Source organism: Catharus ustulatus, chromosome 4 (genome assembly GCF_009819885.2).
Source record: "Catharus ustulatus isolate bCatUst1 chromosome 4, bCatUst1.pri.v2, whole genome shotgun sequence".
Lineage (NCBI taxonomy): Eukaryota > Metazoa > Chordata > Aves > Passeriformes > Turdidae > Catharus > Catharus ustulatus.
In genome coordinates this window covers 49,436,125-49,463,792 of record NC_046224.1, presented here as the reverse complement: position 1 = coordinate 49,463,792, position 27,668 = coordinate 49,436,125, and the positions used below count along the sequence as shown (strand labels likewise).

General features: G+C 39.8%; 1 protein-coding gene across 1 annotated transcript in view; it reads right to left on the bottom strand.

Annotated features, from left to right (window-relative positions):
- Positions 1 to 27,668, bottom strand: part of PTPRR (protein tyrosine phosphatase receptor type R) — a 134,730-nt gene that overhangs the window by 36,543 nt on the left and 70,519 nt on the right. Inside the window, exons 5-6 of the mRNA XM_033058310.1 lie at positions 21,842 to 21,952; positions 17,661 to 17,923 (exon numbers count right to left, since the gene is read on the bottom strand). Of these exons, the coding sequence (XP_032914201.1) occupies positions 17,661 to 17,923; positions 21,842 to 21,952 (374 nt within the window). The remainder of the gene's footprint in view (positions 1 to 17,660; positions 17,924 to 21,841; positions 21,953 to 27,668) is intronic.

Sequence of the window (27,668 nt, the reverse complement as noted above, 5' to 3'; positions counted from 1 at the left end):
GGTCCATCTCATCAGCAAATGCACTGAGTGCGGGAATACAGTTTGCTATGCTGAAATTGCGCTGGGAGAGCACAACTATCCACATGCTTTCCAGCACGTACTCCCTTACTGCTGCCAGACTTCACCTGCATATCTAGTTTTATGTTTCAGTAGAGCAATTCAAGGGGAAAAAAATTTGGAAAAAAGAACAATGGAAAAATTACAGTTCTTGGCTTTCTTTCTGCTTTTAGCAAAACAACTAAGAGAAATCATGTTCATATAGATGAACTAATGTGATACGCAAAACTCCAGTGAAAAGTACAGAAAATTAGAAAAGGATTTAGTATTGATATTAATCCTCTATACCAATAGAAAATAAATAAAAATAGAAAACTGTTACTTCATCAAGAAAAATTAGTGTTGAAAAAAGAAAAGCAGAAAGCAGAAAAGCAGAAGTACAGAGGTTAAAATAATCTTTTCAAATGACTGAAGATATTGCTATTTTTTTCCTGCCTTGGGCAAACAGTAATATGGATCATCTAATAAACAACTGAGACATTTCTTCACAAATGAAGATTTATAACATCCATTGCAGACAGTCCTGAGAAGGTTAAGGGATGACTCTCATTTGAAGCACTAATTTGATAAGTTTTAAAGTAACATTCACAGTAGTATTAAATAGTTGCTTCTAACGTATAAGGACAACTTCTATATTTTTCCAAAAATCAATATATATGTTTCTTGCTCTGTATTTGCTAGCCTGAAATATATATCCACCGTGTGCTGCTGATATTACTGGATATCATGAGAAAGTAGGGCAGAATGAGAGTACGGTTACATTAAGGGGTGTGATAATCTCTTGACTTTCTTCTGAGCATCAGCATACTATCTCAAACAAGTCTTCTAAGAATACAATAAAAATCCATTATTGACCATCCCAATTTGAAATATGAAGATTCATTTTTCTTAAATTTACATTCTTTCCTTGGAAATGTAGAGCTCATAAGTTTCAATTTTCAGTTGTGCTGCAGCATATATTAAAGAATATTCTGATAGAAAACCGCAGGAGTTCTGGTAATATAAAATATCCATTAATGCAATTATCCTCCTATTTACTCTTACTTTTCACAAAGGTTAATCAATATCATCAGTATTAGTCTGAGAAAATAATGAATTAAAACCTTTAGGTAAGTATGTGAATGTCATCCCAACACATAAATATTTGGATGTAGTATTTATTGCACACACTGTTCTTCTCACTTTTACACTCCCAGGTGCCCTATGAAGCACTGATACAAAGATGACATGCTTGGCGGAGCCATGATGAAAACTCAGTTTCCCAAAATGCTCTCTACTTTACCTGCTAATAGTTCTGGGTTTCATTTGAGCAAGAGCTGTGGCTTTCAGGTACCACTCCAACCTGAGGTTATCGACATTTTCAACAAACCAAGCTTGTATCACATCCCGGATTGAGGTACTCAAAGATCAAAAGTTGAGATCAACTAACTAACAAGACCAAATGAGAATTTACTCTGCATTATGACCAGTCTAAATTGACAGAACCTGGTAGATTGAAGGATCTGTTCTGCTCAGCTCACATCTGGTTATTTTGCAGCTACTTTATTATGCATATAAATTAAAAATTCAGGACCTTATTTCCACCTTCAGCACTTGGGTGTGCAGTAGGTCAAAACTTGACCTTCCCTGCTCTCCTGCTATCCCCTGACATTCCAGTGCTACTTAAAGCACCAGAAATTAACTACTGACTTCTTAACATACATGGGAACTGCAAACATCTCATTTTCTATGGGTTCCTGGCCTAATTTCCAAAAACTTATTCCTCTCACAGATAAATATTCATCTGGCTCTGATTTTTCTTCTCCAGAGAGGAGATTCTGGACAGATAGGTAGGTAGATATTAGCCCAAATTTTCCAGAAATATGCTTAACAATTAAATGGTCAATATAACTGACATTTATATTATTTCTACTCTGCCTTGCAGATATCTGCACCTGAGACAAATCCTGTAGCCATCAGTGTGAGCAGCCCCATCTCACCAAACCAAGGACCCCATTTACAGAGGCCATTTGGATATAAAACTGAAGTTAATACCTATCACCAGAAAGCCATAGATAGAATATATTTAAGCTCAGGACTCTAAGAAAGGCAATAGTATGAAGTATGTGTCTTCTTGGGAAGAATATCTGCTATTTCTGTTCATGTTTGCTCTGTGACACACCTCTCCTCACCGTATTCCAGTGTTGTATTTTTATTTTTCTCTGTTTGTCACTCTTAACACTGATATTTTCTGACTCTGAAGAAAGGGTCTGGAAATGATGACAGGAAGCTGTGTATCTACTGGAGGAAGAAGAGGGATATATGGCTGCTGTGAGGCAACACTGCCAATCCTCTGTGTCCTCCCAGCAGCAAGAGATCTCCTGGCAGCATATTCCATGTCTCTCTGAGTCCACAGAAACAGATCTGGAGCCTCAGCTATGAAGTTCAAATAGCTTTTTCAAGAACTGGAGGCATTTCATGTTCTCTCCAGAGGGTCTGATCTTGTTCCCACAGCCATGAGCAAGAGGAGGCCAATACATCTAGCTCTAAATTGCAAACAATTCTCAGGACCTACTCACAGCTCAGCAGGTCAAAATGAGCTGAGGAAACGGTTTTGACAAGTACTTCTGGATTAAGTTTTAAGCAATCAGTATCTGGTTAGGACAGGAATGGCTCAATATCCTGTAGAGGAAAACAGCTGACATGAGTGTAGTTTCAACTTTCCCTCTTTTAATCAGGCTTTCTAATGTTCTGCCAATTCACTCCTGTTCTGCCCTCGATAAGGCAATGCTGCTCAGCTACGGGAACTGACTGTTCAAAAATGCAAAGCTTAAACAGCCTCCCATCTTTTCCTGTAGATTATTTCTACAATCAAATTGCATTTTGTCACGCAAACTTACATCTTCAATAAAATTTGAATGGCAACATAAAGCTCTGTTTCTGCTGCATAGTCACATATGTGTCTGCAGCGTGAGTGAAAATTGAGTTAAATGTTCAGAAGCAAAAATAAATGAAGATGCTAATTTGTTGTGCTTATTTGAGTTGTTTATTCCAAGACTTGAACAAATGTTTACCAATTTGTGGTTAATTTGTTTTAGATGGTAGAGCTTTAATTGAGTGCAGTCTTGTTTATTACTATTCTCATCTGCTTGCATTGCAGCATTGCTCTGTTTCATATGGGAGGCCTCATTGCACAAACTTACTGGATGACCTGTTCTCTTTCTGATTAATGCACATGCTAATTTAAACCAAGCGACAATGAATATAAGCAAAAGGAGCTAAAAGAATAGGAAAAAGGAAAAGAGAATGGGGAGTAATAATAATTGACTGCTAGGGCTGCACATATTAAATAAATGCACAACTCAAGGAGCTCAGATGATCCATTTATTTAGGGTAAGCCAGGAAGGACTGTTAAAAAACCCCATATCTTTTGTCTGCTGTATGTTTTGCTTAAAAAATAAGAAAAAAAGCAATTTGCAAAATATTTTTGTCATACTTGTATAAATTTCCCCTCTGTGCTTCCACTTCAAAAGTACCTCTGTGAGACCTTGGAGGAGCTGTAGCTATGTACCACCATTGCCAATTTAGATCTCTTATCCAGGTGCAACACCAGATTACTTTTCCCAGAACATGCAAGGTTCACTTCTTCACTGAGCACTACATCATGCCCAGAGGGTGCTTGTCTACATTACACAGAGAACAGCCTGTCTAGGAAAACTGATCTAATCAGTGAAGATGAAGAGGTGCAACACTACAGCAATAGCTTCAAGGAAACATTTTCTTAAAACTACCTAACTGACATTTTCTTCTATTCAGTTGGTCTATAATTAAATAAATGAAAAATGATCTTATATTTTTCATCTTTTAGATGAAAAAAAAGTTGGTTTGTTTTTTTCATAAGAGGAGCCTTAGGTAAGTTGATTTAGCTTCATGTATTTCATAATAATCAATCACTTAAGCACAAATTCTACTTCCATCCTGCAATTGCTGCTCATTTAAGGAACATAATCTACAACCCTTACATCTAAAATACATATTCTATTTGCACATTAATGTCCTTCAATACTCTTTTGATATTTTAACCAAAACCAGCTGACCTGGAAAAAAACATGGGCAGGAATATTCTTAATGTAAATGGGCAGTATCTTCAGACACTATCAGTAGGAGAAAATTATTTTTTTATTGTGACTTGAAGACTAATCAGTACAATGAGTTCTTTCCTGGTGAGTTCGCCATTTGGGAAAGACAGGAAGGAACATCTGGGAAAAGAGGCGTTTACTACACCCTGTCAACCTTAAGATAATAAAAAAGCACATTCCTTGTTTATTTGACTTGGTCCTCATTATCTTTAAGCTACCACAAGTGTCACACGGAAGATTTCTAAGCAGACAAATGAATAGTTAGTGCACTTTGAAGAAATTACTGAACAGCAGCAGTTTCTGAGGAATGCAAAGCCTCCAGAGCCACAGCTCTGCTCAGCAGGGTTGCGCCACCTACGGACTTTTCCAGGGGGAGCTGGCAGGACAGCTCTGCACTGTCACAGCGGGCAAAGCACCTGAGGCTGCCTCGACAGACCCCAAATCCTCGGGGCACATCCACTTTGGAACACAGCTCCATTTACAGGGCGGCTAATGAGCCTAAGCTGAACAATGAATTGACGGGATTTAAGCTCTTAGAGACAGGACCCATGTATGTATTCTTAGATCTGCCCTTTAGCTGCTTCTAAAGTCTCCAGACCACACCTAAGCTATGTATATAATAAACCTTTCTTTTTCCAGATTTTTTTTCTTGTTCCACTTTCATAGTCTGGTTTTCCAGCCTTGCTTTATATGGGAAGGCTCTCTCAAATAAGTATATTATTATGAAAGTGCCTGCATTCCCTTTGAAAATAGTTTAGGAAATCCACATAGGCTTGCAGTTTGAAACACAGCAATGTTCAAATGCTTTTAAGACAGCTTTATCTTGCACTTCAGAGGTTAGGTAGATCTTAAAAAGAGATATTGCCAAGCTGTGCAGTCCCATTTAGGGCTGAACAGCTGATGAGGAACTGAGAGTTAAGTGATCGGGAGCTCTCTTCTACAGAGCTCCACAGACCCCTTGAAGTCCATGGCCCTGGACTGCCTGCCTGCCTTCCTCAGAGACATTCCTACAGGGGGCTGCATAGACAGGGCTCTAGAACAGGGAAATGCACCTGTACCCACACCCAGTGGTGAAGGCCAGAGCAAAGGCTTTCTGATCTACTCTTTCTCATACACACCATCAATGAGTCTGAACAGATTAAAAATTTCAGAGTGAAATAATAACAATTGCTTCAGATTCACAGTCCTCTATTAGCATTCATGGCACTCAGAAATTTAAACAGCTTGATTTAAATTTATTTCTATGAATTTAAATAAAGGAGGGAAAAGTGAGGATCCTGACAAAAGTAATATTACTCTAAATAAACATTGCATCATGAAATAAAGAGAAAGGAGATAAGTCATATCTGAAAAATAAACTGAAATCATCCCCAGTCTGACCTCCACCCCATCTATTTCAGCACAAGGGCTTCCAACACACTGGGCTTCATATGGCTAATGATGGAATATAGTTAAGGCTAACATACATTGAAAGCAGTATTGTAGAAATATGAACATAAATTTGGTGTACTCTGTAAAGCCGAAGGTTGACGAGTATCCTGTTTTCAATAGGAAGAGGAAGTTTAGGGAAAGAGCACAAGAACAAAGCAAGCCGGAATTATTGATTTCTTAATTAATACTGTTACTTATTTTCAGTACGTTCTCCATCTTCTGGCAATCTGTACTTTAGGAATGTCCTGAACCAAAGGGTCCTTCCCCATCTTTTTGCCTGGTGTTTCCCCTCTATACTTTTTCCTTCAGACAGTGATCTTAGCCCACCTTATGACCTCTGCACTGACCCAGGATGATGAGCTCTGTAGCTGGGAGGTAGGCAATAGTAAATACTATACATGGGGACTCGAGGGGTATTTAAACCATCTAGATTTGAGAAAATCCTTGTGATGTAGCAGAAAACATTTAATTTATTATAATCTTATCAGTAAATTGCAAACGCACTCTCTGTAGCTACAGGATTAACTTGAGGATTAATTACAATACCAGCTTTCTGCTTTGCACAATGCTGCCTTCTTCTGCAAACCTATTCAGTATTGTGCTCTGTGGGCCGAACTCTCTTCCCAGATAAGTCTAGAAATCCACTGAGGCCAAACAAGCTAAACTGAGTCTGAAGTGAAACAAGCCTATGCAAATTAACTGTTGCGTACGTTTCTGTCATTCTGATTGTTTTCCTTCTCTTCTTGTAAGTCTGTGCTTTTAGATCCACTACCAAATCCAGGGAAAAGAACTGAAAGCCTCTGCACTACGAAGCAGTCTCCCAGGGGAATTTTTTATGACTCAGGAAGGATTTGAGACATCTCAAAAACAGGAGATGCTGCTGTCAGGGGATGGTGGGAAGCAGAAGAGTCAGCCCTGGCAGAGGGGAAAACTCAGCTGCCTCCTGCCCAGCACCAACTCCATCTCTTGCTGGCAGAAGTTTTCTAGGGAGCTGCCATTGGTCATACTGAAGCACTGGAACAGAATTCCCTAGAGAAACATTGTACTTAACGACATTTTTCTGTGTGGGAATTATATGCACTACTTCCCTTTCTGATGCCTATCGCATATTTGAGCGGTCATTTGAAGTTGCTGTGCTCTGTTTTGCTCCTGTTATCAAATCACAGTATTAACATAACAAGGATAATTATAGATACCATAAATTAATAACAGTACTCTTTGTTTGTTAAGCATCAAAGTATATTCTTTGATAGAGAACATAAGGAAAGTCCCTGTCATAGGAAACATAAGAAAAGTCTCTTCCCAGACAGAAAAATCACTTTTGTAGCTTCTTATAGACTCCCCTGGTTAGAGAAATTAATGGAGAGTTCAAAGCCAAGGTATTTCATGAATATAGGCACTGATTTGCAATACTGTATTGGATCACTTAATCAATTAATGTCCCACTTGTCTTAGTATGAAAATCACAAAAAGAATTCCTGAAATGTTTTGGAAACTCAGCTAAGGTTCAAAGCCTAACCAAATGGGTGCATCAGCTTGGATGTGATGGTATCAAAGCAGACAACTCTAGCAACAGCCTGGCTGAAATGTCAGTGTCACATGGAATCAGCTCTGCCTCTGGGCAATATTTCTTTGGCTGAGCCATTCTCATGGTATACTTTGGGCATCCTCATCTCTGCCATGATGTTATTGCTTCTCTGTTTCCTGAGGCATGTCTGATTGTCTGTATGCATTTACTACCTTGTCTGGTGTCTAGAATGTAAGTCTCTTGGATTGAGGAATACTGCATTTTTGCATACATATAGAGTCTTGCACAGAGAGATCCTGATCTGTGACCAAGGCTCTCAGATACTGAGAGAATGCTAAAGAGAATTGCCTGTGAGAGATGAGAAATAGTCTGGTCCACGGATTTACATGTAGTATTCTTTGAGCAAAGGTGTATGTGCAAACAGGAGACATTTCTGCTAGATAACAATTTAAGTTTTCTGTACATATTAGCTCTGACTATGCAAGAGATCTCTGCTGAATATCCAGAACTGGATTTTTCAAAAAAGAAGTAGCGTAATTAGTTAACTCTCATAATTTTGAAGAGATCTCCTACCACCGCGTAGAAGTAAAATGAATTATGATTCCTCTTGAAGAGATTCACGGCCTGGACTGATGTCTACAAGATAAGTTGGATGTAAGCACTGCCCAGCACATGGCCTCTTGCAATTCAAAGAAATACTTGAATATCTTACATTGCAGTTTTGGAGGCACTTTGATTTTTTTCTTTTCCTTCTTTAACTGCTTTCTCTGTCTGTTCTTAACATATTAGATTAAGGGGAACTGAATTTAGTTCAGGTTTAGGCTACCCTGTAAAAAAAATGTCATGAACATAGATAAATGCATTCCAAAACAAGAGGAAAGACGAATATTTTTGTTTTAACTTAAAACATTAATCTTTTTCAGACATTAATGGGCACACTCGAGGAAACTTTTCTATACAAACCGCAAATGAGAAAAATCAACCTTCCTTCTGAATATCAGAACTCTGGATATATGATATGGATGATTCCTTCTATATTGTTTTGCTGAAACCAGTACTCGTGGGAACTAGTCAAGGGCTCAGGAGATACTTCCTCCTTACAAACCAGTCTCATAAAGAAGCACAGCACCTCCAACCTACCATTGTGAAAGGTGGTACATTAGATTGCAAATGTCACAGATGGACACATCCTGCTAAGGGTTGAGATGAGATGCTCAGCGCATTCAAGTCCAGCTATGTGCATCTCCTCACTTTCCCAGATGTCCCACTCTGCCTGCACATTAGGACAGCTGGTGAAGCAGTCACAGAAACCATGCCTGGATGGTCAAGCACAGAAACAAATTACAGGCAGAGAGGAGCTGAGGAAATCAGTCACTGGAAAGCTGCATCAGAGCTTAACCCTCTGATCCCCAAACAGCACTTAAAGACCCAAAACTGCTGCTGAAAAAGACAAGGGGATCACTCACATAACTCAAATTACTCATGTGCTCAGGTCAAAACTGGTCCCTGTAAATTCCAGCCTCAAGAAGCACTTAAATATTAACATGGATATTTTCCCTTGTGCAACTTTTCAAAAGATCAGCTGGACAAATCACTGCAAACCCACCAAAACTGTCTAACAGATGGCAGCCACTGATTAATTTGTCTTAACTTAAGCCAAAAAGGAAGAAAATGTGATGGGTGGAGCCGTAAAGACAAGCACAATCAACATCCGACCAAATAGGGTTTCCTGTCACCTTGGGAACGACACTGATTGGCATTGCGGTTTCCTGTGTACAAGCTAAAACCAGTAGCAACTGGAGTAACAAGAATAAACGCCAGATAAGAGACCTGGGAGTACAATAAAATTATTATGAAATTCCTGAGCAAGCCCCAGAGGACAGTAAAGGCAAAACCAAGGGCAGGCATAGATTGCATATGCTAAACGGAGCATTCCCCTCTACATGAGAGCAGAGGGCCATGAAGCTGCATCAGAAGACTTTGTCTAAACAAGGGTAGGCTAATTTGCCTAAATTAACCACTCCCAAAAGTGAGAGTCACATGCTTCGGGAAGCTTATTTGGTCACAAGGAAAGAAAAAAGAGATGTGGAGCAATTCATAGCAGAGATGGAAATAGGAGTGGAAAACTACCATCTACCCATATTAATCTGAAGTAATTTTAAGTTGTGCCACAGACATGGGGAAATGGACTGTGGGTATAAGTTTGGGCAAGGGTACACAGTTATTTGTATTTAATTATTTAGGTTACAACTCCCTTAGAGTTTTGCTTCAAAGAGCTCTAAACACAACCAAAACAGCTTCCAATCCAGCCAGGAGTTAAATAGTTAAAATATGAATTTAGAGGGTCTTTGTCAGGCTGGTGACTGAGTTCACTTCCTCTCCAGAGAAAGGGGACAATTCACATTCCTGCCCTCTTCCTACACTGCAGATAAGCAAAGATGTCTGTAATGGGCTGGACGGAACAGATGTTCATGCAAGTCAAAGATATGGCACTTGTAGAAAGTTTTTAGAGTTACCGTGAGCTCACAGAAATGTTCTAGAAATGCAGGTTGGAGGCGCAGCATTATTCTCTCTCTAATGATGAATCCATGTGCCAACACAGACCTCTTGGGCACTGAACAGGAGACCCTTGAAGCTGGATCCCATCTCATGTTCCCCATTGCTTAGTTTCTCCCACCTCAGTAGCCCAGATTTACAGTCCTTGCCTTTACTCTTCACTCAGACTGCAGGTGCCAGCAATCAGTTGGCTTTCCAGCTAGTTGAGATGGCCTGAGGAGGAGGGAAGCCACAATGCAGGACTTCAGGGAGACCCTGCACTAAAATGACAATTGCTTAAAAGGCTATAAGCAACTGCCTACAATCAGGATTGCTCCCCTTGTATCAGCTGCTACACCCACTTCGTGTGCAAGAAAAAAAAAAATCACAGTGCCAGGAAAACAATTCCAGGCTCTAAATGACAGTGCTACATATCCATCATTGCAGTTCTGGTTTGTTTTTAGCCTTTGACAATAAGAGCACTCCAAAGCAATTTATGGTTTGGGAACGAGCACAGGCACAAACTATTCCCAGGAGGCAATCTGTATCCAGTCCCTGCTTCTCTGGAGGCAAAGAGAGTTTAGCAGTATGGACACAAACCAATCTCTGCTGCACAGCCCTTGTGCTATAAGTGTATCTGGATGTATCAGATTTGTAAGTGGATGCCCCGCCTCTGAGGGATTCATGGTCAGGTTGGATGGGGTTTTGAGTAAGCTGACCAAGTGGAAGGTGTCCCTGCTCTTGGCTGTGGGGCTGGAACTAGACCGCCTTCAAAGTCCCTTCCAGCCATTTTATGATTCTGTGATTTTACACATCAGGATGGAATATATGTGCCAAATGAGAGAAATGTATTTTTAAGTCTTTGAGAAAGTGTAGGGGTGGGGGGGTGTTTGTAATTGTATTCTCTCACTTTTCTCAAATTATGTGAGAAAATAGTAGCAAATAGGACTTTCACAGCACCTCAGGTTAAAGTTCTCATCTTGGCTACATCTCTTCAGATGGACACAACATCCAGCCATCCTCAATCCAGTGGTTAGGAGTATGTTGGGAGTTTATGTGCCATGCCCAAAGTGCTCTAAGGAGTTGGTAGAAGAGACAGAGCAGAGCACAAAAATTCCTGCTTCCCACCTAAAACTCCGTTTACTGGTCCCTGGTGCTTTGCAAATTCCTTCTGATAGGATATCACCATAAAACTATTCCACAGCTTGTACTTTTGTGTTGGCACATAGCTTTACTTCAAACAATTACTCTGACATTTTCCTAAAACAATCTCTATGATTTAAATTAAGAATGCAGAAAGCATATTCAGCACCACACAATAGGGAAAATTTATCCTCCAACTCTATGCAAAGCTACTGTATTTTAGCCAGGAAATCCAAGGCCCCTTCCTGTAAATATATTAAGTTCCCATGTTTGTGCAATAAACTACAAAATCTGGCATGTTTACAGTAGTCCAACTGCAAGGTGCTAGCCTCTGAGCTTTACTTGAAATGATTACTCACAATGGACAGTTTTGTAAAGTGATAATGGATCAGCAACGCACAACTCTATTGGCAGCAACTGTGCTCTGTGATGTAAAAAATCGGAAGAGACAGAGAGAATTTTTCTCATCTATTAGAGCAGAGATGTGGTTGAACAGTGATATCCTGAGGTGCAGCTGAGGTTATATTAATGAAGAAAAGAGCACATCAGGTTCTTTACCCTGGCTCCAGTGTTTCTTACGAGGTTTTATTCAGTATGCTGTATTGTTAAGATAATGATTCATTTTAATGAATACTGCCTTCCTAAAATGAGGAAAACAGGTATTAGTGTTAGTTTTTGTGGTATTTGTCATCCACAGTATTTATCATCCAGATGGCAATTTACAGTGTACAGAAATTGCCTAACAGCTGAAGCTATAGTTTAATAATTTGTGTGTCTATGCAGAATGACTAATAAAAGAGAATAGTTTTAAATATTAAGAGAAATTTTTTCCACCTCCAAACTTGAATCCCAGATTATATAATATTTCCTTTATAAAGGTGTAAAATATAAGATCCTTCTGAGGGAGGATGCTGAAGACAGAAACAGAATAATAATTTCTCTCATTATTTGTGACTGCACCTTTAGCTAATACATTCCTGTTTAAAAATTTACCTTTTGGCACTGAGTTCCATAGACTGCTATGTGTTATTTCAATCTATTTTTAGATTATTAAAAAAATACTGCCTTTCTTTCCCACTAGAATATTTCTCTTTCTCATGTTACAAGGAAGTGGACAGAGATGAGCACTTAGCATTATCTAAGTCTACTGTATAATTCTTAGAACCGGAGAAAGAATTCTGCTGCCAATTTACAGGGATCTTCAGGATGGTAAGAGAAATCTCACTGAGTAGACTCTATTAACTCTGGCATAGGATTTTTATAGTATTGCTCTGCTTTGTGGGGAAAAGTAACATCACACAAAATTCTCACAGAGTTCAAGCCAAATTTCACTCATCTGCTATGTTTGTAGAGAGCAATGATTGATTGATTCAGGTGATTGTTCTCTATTCCGATGCCTACTGATTTTCTGTAGAGGTTGCAGACTTGGTTGCACATTCTGTTGAATTATGCCCATGAGCAGCCCTCTCCCCTCCAAGTTTTGCTCTTGCTGGCTCCTCCCTTTCACAGAGTATCTTCTATTTTCCTGTGTCACAGCTGGGCCTCCATACCATTGTATGATTATTTTATTTCACATGTTAAAATGGTTTATTATTTCAGTTATCTGCCAGCTTTTTTTTCTTTATTTGCCAATTTTTTTTCTATTATCATCTTTACTCTCTTGTGTATATTTGCAGAGAGAAAAAAATCAGCACAAGGCACATGTAAAATACTATCTGTTCTGAATAAGACTCCTGTATACCCCTGGCATCCTGATATGTGAACATGAGGAAGCTCTTCTTTTTAGGCAGAATAATTTTCTGATGAATATGTAACAGAGTAAGAAAACACAGAGCTGTGATTTTTCTTGCTGATTATTAAAATATAATAGCCAGGTTTAGGTCTTTGTAGCTAGAATGGAATACAAATGCTTGAGAAAATTTCCCAAAGCACTGTTTGTTTTCAACACACAGTAGAGAGACATTTTCCACATCTTCTTTTCTTCCATGCAACTTTGTACAGTAACTAATTTGAACAAAACAGAGTATTGTCAACTAGTTAGTTGAAATGCAGTTGTCTACTCACAAATAACACTGGAACTAAAACTCACAGCTGCAGTGGCCACAGAAAATGTATACCCAGTTGTAATACTGTGCTGGTGTGGTAACATTTATATTTATATCTACCATGAATGTGATTTAACAACTCAGTGCTTGTACTAAGAATTTTCAATGCTTGACATGTCAGAACGAAATCTGAAATACCACATTCCACTTCACCAGATTCTGCTCTTGCCTGAGTACATTCATACCAAGATGAATTTTGGGCCAACAAACAGAATAAAAGGAAACCTTACCCTGCTGAAGGAAGAAGTACATATTATTCATACAAACTTATAAAAGCCTAAGTAAACACTGATGCAATATTCATAGCTGTGCTCACAGAAGAGAAAACAATTATTGACATCCGAAAGTCAGGTGTCGGCACTGTGATATTGTGACAGTTCATCACCGAAGACACCCAAGCAGAGCAGCAGCTCTCCTGCTCCTTTGCTCAGTAACAGAACAGTGTGGGTCACCACTGGAGAAGGGTTTTGCCACAAAGGAGCAGCAGTTGTGAGCACACAAAAAGAGAGCAACTTCAAAGCATTCTGCACTGAATGATCCAGAGGATGCAGTGAAGAACTAGCCCTTCGCTTGCCTGCCTCAGTAATTGTAATAGAAAGGGTCAGTGCCTCTGTTCTGACTGCCCTCTCACCTCCACACCTTCAAGTCCACTCTCTGCTCTTGCCCACCAGTGTTCCACCCCTTTCCAAATAACTGTTGCATGTGAGTACACAACCCTGATCAGCATCTAGGAAAATCACAGAATCAGAGAATAGTTTCAACTGGAAAAGTCCCTTAAAAGTCATCTAGTTGCACTCACTTTCCATGGGTAAGGACAGCTTCAATTAGAATAGGTTGTTCAGAGCCCCATTCAACCTGACTTCAAAATTTCAAAAACTGCTTCCTCATATCTAAGTCTAGCCTCCTTCAGTTTAAAGACTTGTCCTAGTGCAACACCTTAAGAGAAAGCTTGTTTTCATCTTTCTTATAGGCCCCCTTCAAGTATCAAAGGCTGCAATAAGGTCTCCCCAGAGCCTTGTCTTCTGTTCCAGCCTGAACAACTCCAGCTGTCCCAGGCTGTCCTCACAGGAGAGGTGCTCCAGCCATCGATGCTTTTCATTGCCTTCCTTCTCTACCAGGTCAATCCCTCTCACGCCGGGGCACTGGAGCTGAGCGCAGGACTCGGGGCAGTCTCACGAGAGCGGAGCCCGGCAGCACAATCGCGTCCTGCGGCCGCCGGGCAGCGGAGATGCTGTGTGTGAGATCCCGTCTGAGATGCTGTGTGTGAGATCCCGTCTGAGATGCTGTGTGTGAGATCCCGTCTGAGATGCTGTGTGTGAGGTCCCGTCTGAGATGCTGTGTGTGAGATCCCGTCTGAGATGCTGTGTGTGAGATCCCGTCTGACAAGCTCCCGGCGGCCGGAGCAGCAGAGGAGGGATGGCAGTGCTGCCTGCCGGCTCTGGGTGTCACTGTCCCCGCTCTGCAGCGGGCACCGCCGCCTCTGCGAGCGCGGCACAGCCTCTGCGGATCCCACACCTCTGGGGCGCTCAGCGCCTGCCGGGGAGATGCGTCTTACACACAGAGCTGAGCAAGAGCGTTTACAGATGCACAGAAAAATATGTTCATGGGCTTGGCTCTAGTGTTCAGAAGCACAGTACGTTTTAAGAAGCTGGACAAGCTCCCAGAAATATTTTTTATCCATGCACAGTAGTCTATTAACAATTTGTGTGCCTCTGGCCAATGCTATTTCAGATAAAAATGGATAAGTTCAGAGGGCCAGAGGCTGATGTGGTGCTTTGTGAAAACTCAGTTCCACTATATTTTTGCATTTAGATCATAGAATCATAGAATAGTTTGGGATGGAAGGGACCTTTAAAGGTCACATAGTCCCATTCCCCTGCCATGGGCAGGGACAGCTTCAATTAGATCAGGTTGCTCAGAGCCCTGTCCAACCTGGCCATGAATGTTTCCAGGGATGGGGCATCTGCCACCTCTCTGGGCGCACTGTGCCAGTGTTTCATTCTCATTACAAAAATTCTTCCTTATATCTAATCCAAATCTACCCTCCTTTAGTTTAAAATTATTACCCTTTGTCCTGTCAAGGGTATGTTCCTCAAAGCAGCACCTAGTGTGCAAAGCAAAGAGAGCTTGAGAGAATCGTGGAATAGTTTGATCTAGAAGGGATCTTTTAAGGTCATCTAATCAAACTCCTACAATGAGCAGGGACATCTGCAATTAGATCAGGTTGCATTATGCAACTTTTCTGTCCCATTCTTCAGAGACATTGTCATAAACTTCCCACCTAGATGGCTATGCCCAGTTAACAATTTGCTGAAAGAGAAATCAATGAACCAGGCCCAAACCAGGAACAGTTTGGTCTGGATCATATGAAGCATTTCATAACTATGGATCACTCTTAAGGAATCAAACCAGGGAGTAGTCTGGATAGTTAGAAAATACTACTCAGGAACCACTGTCAAGCCATGTGACCAAAGGAATCTCCATGATAAGTTTGTCAGGGAGCTCCCACATCCACTCTAGCCTGCCAAGAGCTTTTTTCCCTGGCAGAAATCATAATCAGAATAGCAAAAATTATTGAAAGGGTGCCCTAAAGCTGTGCCATGAGCAGGACAGGACCTCCAGCTTGATTTACTCCATACTAACAGAAGAAGAGCTGCCATTAGACTGTTTTGAGCATGGTTTGCTGCTCCTTGCAGTGTGCAGATCCATGCTATAAGGCCCACACATGTAATGAGGATATCCCAAGGCTGCCTTGCAGTGCAAGGATGTTTTTGGGGCAGAAAGGTGGAGAGGAGTTTTAAACTGACCACTTACCGAGACACTAGATAAAATCTGAGGCAGAATGTGTCAATGAACTATTTTTGCTTTCAACACTGTTGAGTGTTAGAATGCATACAAATTCATTAATAGTAAAGATTATAGTAAATAAATAAGAAATTTACATAATAATAGCTTCTTATGTCAGAGGAATAGAAGATAAACTATTCCCTAAAATTCTCTCCCTCACATCCCCAGACCTTTGTACACTGAGCTTGAAATAAACTTAAATCACCATTTCTTAAGAGTGGACTTGGGCGGATAGAGTCTAACTATGTTAAACATGACACAAAGAACTGCACAATGGGATGTTATCACAATGGGTTTCACTTTTTCACAACGGTCTGTTAGTGTTCTTTTACAGTAGAAACTAAAGTGCTCAATTTCTTTGACTTCTTTTTCCATAGTAATAACCTAAATGTCTGGTTTACTTGGTCAAACGTCAGGTTTGGTTTTCTCTTTGTGTCTCTGGTCTCCATTTTGTCATACCTGACTCAGAACTTTGTCCTTCCAAAGGATGTAATTAGGTTTAGGAGAATTAAATGCAGAATATCTGTGGTGGAAATTAATATCCTAAATCAATTGGTTTTGTGTTTGAGAAATGGAAAATTTTCTTCTCCTTATGTAAAAAAATCTCTCTACAAATCCCTTTCCCCCAATCCCACTCAACTATTGCATATACTATGTTGGGTACTAAGTGTTATAAACTTAGCTAAACTAAATAAGCTATGTGATTCCCATGCTTGTGGGCTTTATTTTTAAGGTCTTGTGGAATGAGAGATACTATCAAAATGTATTTATTTGCTTCCTCCATTCCTTTTTTTTTTGTTTCTGCAGTGATACTGATATCACTACATATTTTATGACAGAGGCCTTTAAGCCTCTTTTACTCACAGAAGAATCAACCCACCTCCCTGAGCTCTGTCTGTCATAAATCCATTGATAAAATCTCTATCATTGAAATCCCCATGGTTCAAGCTGAATCAGGGTTACAGCTCAGCTGAGAGTCCTCACAAATGAGGCTCTGCTTGGTCTCTGCACGGCATCTGTTCTTTCATTTATCGTCTGTGCCAGGGCAGGAGAGTTCAGTTGCACAGCTGCATGCTATGTGAGCTATTCAGAGCACTGATGCTTTATGAAAGCAGCCTGCAGCCATCAGACAAGAAATTATACAGGTTTCTAACAGAGGAGAGACAGATGTCAATGTGCATTCTCCTGTGGGAAGAATGACTAGTTTTATAAAAAGAGCACTGGCCCAGTTTTTGAAAGGTACAATGAGTGGCAGGGTTTGGTGCCCAAGTATTTCTGAGGAACTGCACACAAAAGCTGGTTTCATTACTCATCACTTCTTCCTTTTTGTGAAGCCTGTTGACTTCGCACTGTATCCTCACCATCATGGTAAGTTGCATTTAAGAAGAATATTTATCTAAAGGTGATAGTGGAAACACTGTATGAGATTTCTAAAGGCACTCAATTGGTGTAAATATTTCTTATAAGTTTTCCAGGTGCTAGGGACTCCCCGAGAATGAGAATGACCTTGGCTGACAACACATAACCAGCCGTTGAACTCTCTTCCAGGATCTCCAGGATCAAAACAGGTAAAACTCAATGAAAAATGAAAAAAATTATTTCTTTGAAGTAATTGCAGGAAACGGGAAGAATATAACCAGCGAAAAGAATGCCACTAATGCAGTTAATCTCAGCCCAAATCTGAACATTTTCATATGACCCAAATCTTTGGTAATATGTAAAGAAAAGGAAAGGAGAAAATAATTGTGGGATAGATGTTAACACACCAAAATCCCAGTTCTCAGATGTCTGGATGGCAAAGTCTCCCATTCATTGACAGAAGAAAAACATACAAAATCATGAAGCACAAGTATAAAAAATGAGAATAAATCCTGAGCACACTAGGCACCATCCTACCTTTCCTGGAGTCCCACAGGTTTCATTCTGAAAGGAGATGGACTGGCACACAGGGGAGGTTTGAGCTCAGGAACACATTGGCCTTGAGGGTCCACTACAACATTAATAACCTTTGGAGCCTGTTGAGGCTGGACCATGCTGTTTGTGGTCTTATACTCAGTCTGAGATGTCTGCAGGGGAAGGGGTGAGAGGTGGATCTCCTGCTTCTTTTCCTTCTCTTGCCTTAGTGACAACTGGATCTTCTCCTTTAATCTGTACAGAACCTACAGAAATAAAGAGGACAGCTCAATCTCAATTGCCTGGTAATCAAGGCAAGGAAGGTATCACAAATGCTGGATAAGATTGCTATATGTGGCTTTCATTCCTTAAAGGTAAGTCACAAGTTGTGTTACACAGCATTTTCCACACCAAGATAAATATTTCCATTACATAAACAGCAGAGTGTACATGTGGGCAGTGGGGATTTTAACAGTTCTCACTGTGAGTCAGTACGTGTTTGTAATACCTGTAGAAGTATTATTAAAAGAGCAAATTTCACAGAATGGAAATTAGTTACAGAAGACATTGTGAAGAAGGAAATACTGATAAGTAGAGGAACTATAGAAGAAATTCTAAGTACTTTTAACACAAGGGAGACAATGGCACAAAATAAAATATATGTTTATGAGTTAGCCAGATAGAGGTCTCTAATTACAACAGCCTCAATTTGGTTTAGAGCAGATATTCTTAAAAGCCTTTACTCATCTGGCATGGAGTTGATGGTTGAACTTGACCTAGGTCACTTGGGTAATAGTAGGTTGCAATTAATCTGAAATACTCCTCCAGATAGGGACAGGCTCTAGTACCCTCAGAGAAACATCAAATATTCTGAAATAAAGCTGAAGTGATGAGTGACCTATGAAGATATTTAACCATCTGTTCAGAAAAGTGTGTTTTACAATCACCAAGAAATTGACTTCTGATCACACTGTAATACCAGGATTATCTGTCCACCTGTTGCTTATGAATGTGGACGTAAGATATGAGTAACAAAAGCAGAAATTGTACTGATTCCTTCCATCAAAATCTGCACTGATGTTGCTGAACCCTGGCTTGGTGAGGGCAGGAATGTAACTTGTGCTCATTAATGTCACTCCAGAGGTACCCATGTTACACCTATTCAACACATTTCTTTGGAAGGCAATGCAAAAACAATTTATGAGCCATAGCTGTTTAATTTTCAAAACATACCTTACAAGCTATAGAATTGTAAATATTGTGGGTGGAGATAGAAGACACACAGTTTTTTGAAGGTGTCTGCAGATACTCTTGTACTTTCTACTTCGTTATATCTGTTCCTGTAAAGCACTTTGCTTGGATCCTTGAGTAAGACAAAACCTAGACCAGAGCATTTTTTTCTGTTCAAGTCAGAAGTTCTTTGACAGCTGTTACCCTGCTACCACCATAAAAAGATCTATCACTCCATAGCTTTCCAGTGATGACTGGATATATCTAATGGGTTTGTTTGTTCAAGGATTAGCATTAGAGGTTTAGCTAGGAAGTGACCTAATGTCATTAGCAATACACACATTAAACAAGACTTAGCTAGGTAAACCATCTGTTCATTCTGAAGGGTTTAGAATTGCATGAATAAGACCTCTTTGCCATAATTTTGCAGAAAAAGCAGCCCTACTGTGAAGCAAGGGCACTGGTGCCAGTAAAGAGAAAAGAGGGACTTGAAATATTTTAACTATCTTTTCCTCCACTGAGTGCTTTCATCTAATTTGTTTCTGATAACCAGCAGATAAATATCTCAGATATTCATGACCATGACAATGCTCACAATACCTTCTTGTCACTAATACATTTTGACATAATTTCACTCCTTGGGGACCCAAGGAATTATGGTTTTGACTTCTAAAATGTGGACAAGTATTATTTCATATGCTACTTAATAATCTATTATTAGACCCTAGGAAAAAGAAGATAGCTTGACCCTAGCCAATCTGCCACTCTGACACACATTAAATTGGATAAAAACAAACAGGAGCTGTTTCTTAGCGTTACAGATTGCACATACCCATGTATTATTAGGTCCTGGCAAAATCTGAGACAGTGTCCATTTGCACAGTCTAAACTGTAGCAGGTGTAAAGATACAGGTTGGACCTGGGAGGAACACAAAGGGGAATGCCTGCAGAAAAGACCACAGCATAATAGCAATTCCACCTGGAAGGAATTCAAAAAGTCTACTAGTATTGACCTTCACCCTAAGTTCAGATCAGCTACACTCAAACTATTTCTGGCAGATGCTTGCCTCAAATCTTAGTGGGTGAAAACTCCCAAGCTTCTGCAAGCAATGCAATCCAGGGCCTAGTGACACATGTGATAGCAAAGATCTTTCTAATGAGTCAGCCAAATCACCCCGTGAAAAATTTTCTTATTTTCCAATCCTCAATGGAGAAAGTATTTTCTTCTTCCTTACAACAGCCTTAGAAATCTTACCATGTTTGAGAACTACCATGTTTCTTCTTGCTCCTTCTCTGTCATAAATAAACCATATTATTTCATGTCCTCTGTGTCCCTGATCACTCTTGCATCTCCTTCCTCTTATAATTGCCTGAAATTTTTCCCAAATGGGGTTGAGAGAGACAATACAAAATGAGTAAGACATGTAAGACTACAACCAAATAATTACCATAGCGGAGCTGAATTCAGATCTTAGAGATCATATCCTCATTTATATATCCCAGGGTAAGAAGTGTATTTTTTGCAACATTTGTGTTGGTTTATCTGCTTATCTACTTCTGTGCTACCGTTCTGTGATACTGCTGGAACCTTTCCTACAGAACTGTGGTTTTGCAACATATTTCCTACACTGTATTGAGGCACATGATAAGAACTCTTGTCCCTGCCAAGCAGCGTTCTTGTTCTTTCCCATCTTTTCTCTGGTACCTTAAGAATATTTGAAGTTCTGACACTGTCATACAGAATGCTTACAATTTCCAGTATTGTCAATGCATTCCAGATCATTAATGAAAATATTGTGTGGTACCAGGACAAGAACAGCCAGCATTTTCTATACTTTTCCAATTAAATAGTCAGTAATGACCAAAATATCTCTTCTCCAAAGTAGACAGTTGAGAAGAAGAGATTTCTAGAGTTTCCCTCCTCTTTTTGAATGAAATGGAATGGAGAGAGGGAGACAACAAGTAAAAATTAAATAAAGCAACAATTTCCTGTGATAAAATAAGTTCTTTTCAAATCTTAGGAGAGGTTAAAAGATTAGATAACATTTTTAATAAATTGTTGTGAACATCTGTATAAATGTGAACATTTTAAAATAACCTCAGATTAAACATGCTTTCTGTCTTAAGGCTGTAAGTGGTTAAAGAAAATTAAATGTGTTTGAGAGTAAAATATGTCAAAAGACTCCAAGATACTATGTGTTCATAAATGCTTATAATTGTCAGAGAATTCAGTTAACACTTACATGTACGAACGACAGAAGTATCACACAATTTAACGAAGGAAAACATATAAAATACAACATTGGACAAAAATGCAAAAAATGCACTACAAAAGTCAGTGGTGGTGTAGTGTTGTTCATCTTCTGAGTGACTACTGCACATGTCATATTCAACATATTAGAATTGTGCCTAATGCTCAGAAACCTGGCCACTGAACTCATACAATGTGAATGGTAAGTTGCTCAAAAATATGATTACTCCCTCATGTATTTACCAGTTATTTCGCTTTAAAATTTGTGTATTTGATACATAAATACCAACACCAACCCTAACAATGGTGCACTGACAACAGTCTGTCAATGTGGTGTTGCTTTTGCTATCTAATAAAACTGAAATAAAGGCAGGTAAGAGGACTTCAGGGATCCTGGTACACAAGAAGGTTGAGAAGTCATCACTCATATCCCTACACAGTTACTCTGCAGATTTAAGAATCTGCTATTTACTTCTCCAGCTTCCATCTAATTACATTCTTCATTGAACTCAAAATATATCAAGAAATGTGATTCTTCAAACTTTGGTTTTCCAGCATTATGAGAGTGACCAATTCTTAGCTTAGAGTTGAGTTTCTAACAGCTTTGAGAAAACACCTGCCGTGTAAAGAATGTGTGACCCTATCCTTCAGACTGAGAAAAGCATGAAATAAAAAACAAAATAAAGATAAAAGGGAAACTTACCATTAAACAAGTCACTAGAATGACAAAGATGCTGAGAAATATGACAACTGCATAAAATCCTTCTTTGCTCCAGATTTTGTCTGCTTCATGCTGGTCTTGCAAAACATTTTTCTTTTTTAAGCAAAGAAAGAGAAAAAGAAAAAAAAGTTATAGAGAGGCATGTGCAGATTAAATGGCTCTCATTGTGCATTAATGACTCTCCTCAGCCTTGTCAGCATTGAAATTCCACAGCACATGGCATGGCTCTGAATGCTGCTATTGGGACCCCGTGCCCATGCCCAGTCCAAGGAGCAGGACCACCCGTGCTCCCAGTGCTGCGCGGGATTTACATCCCTCCGCGGCTGCCCAGGGAATTCTCCTCCAGCACCGCCACAGGCTGCCTGAAGGGAAAGCAAACAAGACTCAGCGCCTTTCTTGGAAACCACCTGGCTCCTCAGGTCAAAGGGCTGTGCTCCTGCATGGGCTTTGGGAAGTGCTTGCTCTGCCTCGTTCTTCCCAGTGCTTATCTCCAGCACCCATGCCCTGCCCAGTGTTTACACCCGACATGGAGCAAAGAGCAGGTGACTTGCTGGCCCTACTGAGCCGGGAAGCACTCACACTGTCACCTCCAGAATACACGCACACCCTCGTAAAAAATATTGATTTTGCTGAAAATAATCTCATTATCTGTCTATCTATAATTCTGATTATGCTTAACCTCATTATCTTTGACTTCCTGCTGATAGAACATTTCTGAAACAGCTGTGCACACTAAAATTTCCAGAACTCCTGGGGAACTCCTGGGGGTAATGAAATAATAATGATTGTAAAAGCACTTATTTTTGTCTTTATTGCAGCACTGGGACTTGGTCGGACTATTAAATCACCAGAATTTCACTATATTTTCAAACAGAGATTTTGCAGCAGAAACAAAGTACATGCACCCTTGGTCTAACTGCAATATATTGTTTAGAATAAAGTATGTTGTCTGATGTTTCTGGGACCACAGCTCAGTAGACATTGCCTGTCCAATTTTCAGCTACTTGCTTTTATTTTCTCAATTGTGTCTTTTCAGTAGAGTTCTCAAACTCAATAAAACCAACTTTCTAAAATTCTGGTTTCCATTGTAAATGGTCAAGGTCTTCATGTTTCTGTCTCACTGAAATTATCTAATGACTTTAAATAAACCTCTTGTTTATAAAACTAGGCTGTCTTCCCATCCCAATGTGGCCTTTTTTCCTCTCTGGGGATGTTGTGTAAGTTTATCACAGAGGAAAGAGTTCTTCCATATAAAGATGAGTGGCTGCTCAATGGGCCTGTATAACTGCAGGGATGCTCTAACACTTTACATGGGCACATCATGCCCCAGGGTCTGCTTAGCCACCCATTAGCCTGCTCTTTTGCACTACTCATCTATCAAGACAACTTTGTCTTCCAAAAAGGCAAAGCCTCCCAAAACCAAGCCTCTTCAGGCTCCCAAACACAGAAGGTCTGGATGATGATGAATTAATGTGGAAAAGCTTCCTGAGGAGGAGGATCATGGCCTGAACAAACTGACAAAAAATGCTGGGTGCTGGATCTTGGTATAGTTTTCATGGTCCTCCTTTCTGCACAGGATTATGCACTGCTTGTTTTGAAAATAGTCAGGACAATGCAAGACAATTCACAGATACAATTGCCACAAAATGCAAACATTTAGAGAGGAATTTGATAGCATGGCTAATTTACAGAGACTTGCTTGCTTGAAGACGTGCTTGTATGTAAGTGGGAGTTGACAGCATTGGAACTGAAAACATATAAAGAAGAATTTTCTTTGGAAGTAATAGTCCTGGGGACTAGCATGGAAATCCTTCACCACACCTACAGAAACCAATCTCATAAAATTAGTATATTTTTATGTGTGTGTGTGTAATCGTGCATCGTTTCATGGTCTTGGCTTTAAAATGTTGCAAGTATTGACAGTTTATAAAGGCTTATAAAGTGTCAGTTTGATGTTTACTGAGCAACTTAAAATCCAGGGCTTTCAAAGAGAAGCTGGAAATCTTGCCAAGTATTTTTGCAAAAATTGTTCCTAGACATATTTAAACATTGCTGCCACTGTAATGGGGTACAGTTCTCTGTGCAATCTGCTACCTCAGCCCAGCAAGGTCATTCTGCTGTGCTCATGGCACAGGACTTGGGTCCCAGTACTGGCTCAGAGCCCAAAGCTGCAGCTGCTCCATATCCAAGACTGCTCCTGTTGAGCTCCATGGGAATCCCATAGTGACAGCAGCAGCTGCAGCTGTGGCGATTAGCTACAAACTCAATGTTTGACCCTGAGTGGGTTACCTGATGGCTTTCCGGTGTTTCATATCTCTCAGGAGGAAATTTAGATAAAAAGCAGGAGCTAAAGGAGAATTGGCAGTGCTGACCTTTTGTAAGTGAGTAAATGGGGTAGTTCAATACCTCTTCACTGAAAGGGCAAATACACCAAAATGTAAATTAAGAGCTAATAGGATTTTTAGTCACAGTGGATGACTTAAATAAACTTTAATTCATTAATGTCATAAAACTTTTAAAATATTTTATAATAGACTTCACAGACATAACAGAGTGAAGAGAATAAAAGAAGACTTTAAGAGAATTAATTTCTGTGATGTCTGCCTAGTGCTTTGTGTGTACAGTACACGTCTTTGCCTAATTTGTCCTTCTAACAATAACATTCAAAGAATACTAACAAATGCTGTAAAAAGGGTAAAAAACTTTTACCACAACTTAAACTTGACATACCATTTTGAAACAGTTTAGTAGTACCTTCACCTACTCAAGGAAATCTCTCTCCTGGATCTAATTGGTGGAGAGCAAAATCATTGCTTAAGTTGGTTTCTAATGACGGAAGAAGCTGTGACCCCCAGTAACTGAGTCATCTCACACCCATGATAAGGAATTGTTTTTCAAAATTTTAGTGTTGTTCATTCAGAACTTTGTTCCTTTCTCTGGGAAGACTGATAAGAGGGATAGCAACTGCCACGCTCACTACAAATTCTGATGCCCAGCAAAAAAGCTAACTGGATGGCCAAATGCAATGCAAAAATGAGAGGATTCTTGTCCTTCAGATAGTTTTTGAGGAATAGGCTGGAGGATATACTTGCAAAAGGTCTGCAACTAATAAAGGTGGGGGAATATCAGAGCAAATGGAGTGGCAAGAGGATTCCAGTAACTCAAGGAGCATCCAATCCTAGAGCAAAGAGGGAGGAAGGTATAATTTCCTAGCATTTCCATTCTCTAGCAAGTCTCCAGTAAGGTGAACTTTTCAGGCAGAATGAACCAGGTTGATTGAAACTGTTTGAATTCAGCATAATTCAATGTGCAGAAGAAGCAAATGTATTCTTACAATGCCATTCAATCTCTAACCTTACTGAAGAGTGCCTGCACACAAGGGTATCTGCTGAACTGGAACAAATATATTTTTTCTAAACCATTTTTCTAAATTTTTTTTTAAGACACTAAAATCCACTCTGACTTTTCTGGTCTTATTATGGAAAAATAGTGGAGTATTTCCACAAGCAAGTAAAATGAGCATTCAGCTTTTAATAACAAGAGAGACATTGACCTGAAGTAGTCACTGTAAAATCCATGACTGAAAGATTCTGCTGCAGCATCAGGACCTGCCAGAAAACGTAAATTTTCAGTGGAATACAGGCGAATTTGCAAATTGGGTCAGTTAACCCCAATTAATCCCTTGGACTGGAACACTAATGAGAGCATAGCAAGCTGTAGTTCTGAGCTCAGAAAAAGGCTTACAGGGAGCTGGGGGTAGAACTCAAGATCAAAAAGGGTTCATGGAAGTTCACACTGAATAGCTTTGTTTTCTCTGCTATTTTAACTATGTTAGCTAAGGCACATTAGGAAAGGCTGCCAAGAAATCACTTCCAACCCCAGAGAAAACATGTAGGAATGTGTGTGACCTCTCAGGCTCACAGGACACTGGATAATAGCCATTTAACCATGTCTCCCATGACAAAGTCTCCTCAAAATCTCTACCTTAGGCACATGTGTGATGAAGTGCTGTGATTCCTCATCCACACTGGCAGCCTGCAGTGCTCCTGTTCCTGTTGGGCACTCTGGGTGCAGCCCTGCAGGTGTTACACTGCAGCTGCCTTGCCTGATCACAGGAGCATGTCCTTGTGCTCTGCTTTGTTCCCAGAAGCCTCTGTCAGTCCAGGCTGTTGTAATTTCTAAGATATTGGTTTTGATCACTCGTCCTTACAGCAACCTACAGCTTCTTTAAGTACATGATTGCTTCCTTTGATTTCTTCTCTAATATGTTAATATCACACACTTCAAAGGCAACCTCTTTGTGTAAGGAGGCTGTAATACTACATTTTGGGATTGCATAATATTGGTACGAACTCTGGAAATTTCTCCTTCAGTGACACATTTCCAGATGGCAGTTAGCTTAGCTCTCAAACATAGTAACCCTTTATTTACCATAAATTTAGTTATTTTGTCATTCAAAAACACTTCAAGTTCTCTTCTAATAAATTCTGAAATCCAGTAGTATTTTATTTTAATCCAAGCAATTTAAATTAGGAAGCCAGGATTCCCACACAGACTGCCTAAGTCATTGAATTTAGTCCTACCATCAAGGACCAGTTTGGTACTTTGTTCTGGAGAAGTCTGCTCCTGACTGTGGTACATCCCATGGAGCAGAACTCAATCTGAAATCCCAATTCTGACACAAACTTTAGACACAATAAAAGAGCAAGTGTTACAACTACAACAAGCCATTGGAAAATCAAGGAGCTATGGAGGTATAAACGTTGTCCTGGACCCCTGAAATGGCAAAGACTCCTTTAAATGTACACATTCCGACTGGTACATATCTCATTCTACACCAGGCAGTGAAGCACTCTAGCAGTTCCTACAACAAAGACATATAGGGAAACTCCTCTTTCAGCTACTGCAGAATAAGAAACTGGGATATAATTTTGAGACAGGCAATTTACTTAGAAACGGATCAACCAGTGATCAATGCATCAGCAGATGTGAACAAGCAAATTATTTCTGTAATGAATGGAAATGTAGTTCTAAGTACTGAGATCCACTGGGACTTTTCCTGTTTATGATATATCATGAGCTGAGACTTTGAGCAGAGCAGTTTTCCATGCGGGTTTTCCTACATAATCTTGGTAAAATTTCTTTGGACAAGCTAATCTGCCACAGCATTAGCCCTCTAGGGGTCTAGCTTACACTAAACTTTGTTAAAAAGGTCAACCAAGCAATCTCAGGAGAGGTGTCTCACAGATGGGATGAACTGCCTGTCAAACATACCTGTTTTTGTTTACCATAGAGAGAGAGCCAGAAGACTTTCAAGCCTTAGGCAGCTCTTACTGAAATACAGCTGAAAAAGGAGACAAATTCCAGCCCTAACACCTCTGTGTCAGCCACCCACCTAGAAAGATGAAAGTAATGCTTCCTTTGTGCACAGATACACTGATAATGCACATGCAATAGTGGTCGTGAAGCATTCATACTTTTGGCAGAAGAGTGAACAATTTTAGCTCATGATTTAATCAGGATTGACAGCTCAGGAGTACACACACAGAGCATTTTACAGTAGGTAAAATAATGCATCAAAACTATGTAAGCTATGTACCAACCTTCAAAGGTTTGCCTGTTTTGTTTCGAATCACTGTTACTTTGTTTGGAACAATTTGTTAGTTAGAGCAAGTTGAGGGAAAATAAGTGGTTAGTAGCTGACCAAGTAAAGACTGTCTTTTAGATGTTGTTTTCTGTGTAGTCTTACGCATGTAAACTATTTACTGAGATCCATAAGGAATACCTATTACTGTAAAGCTGCATTATT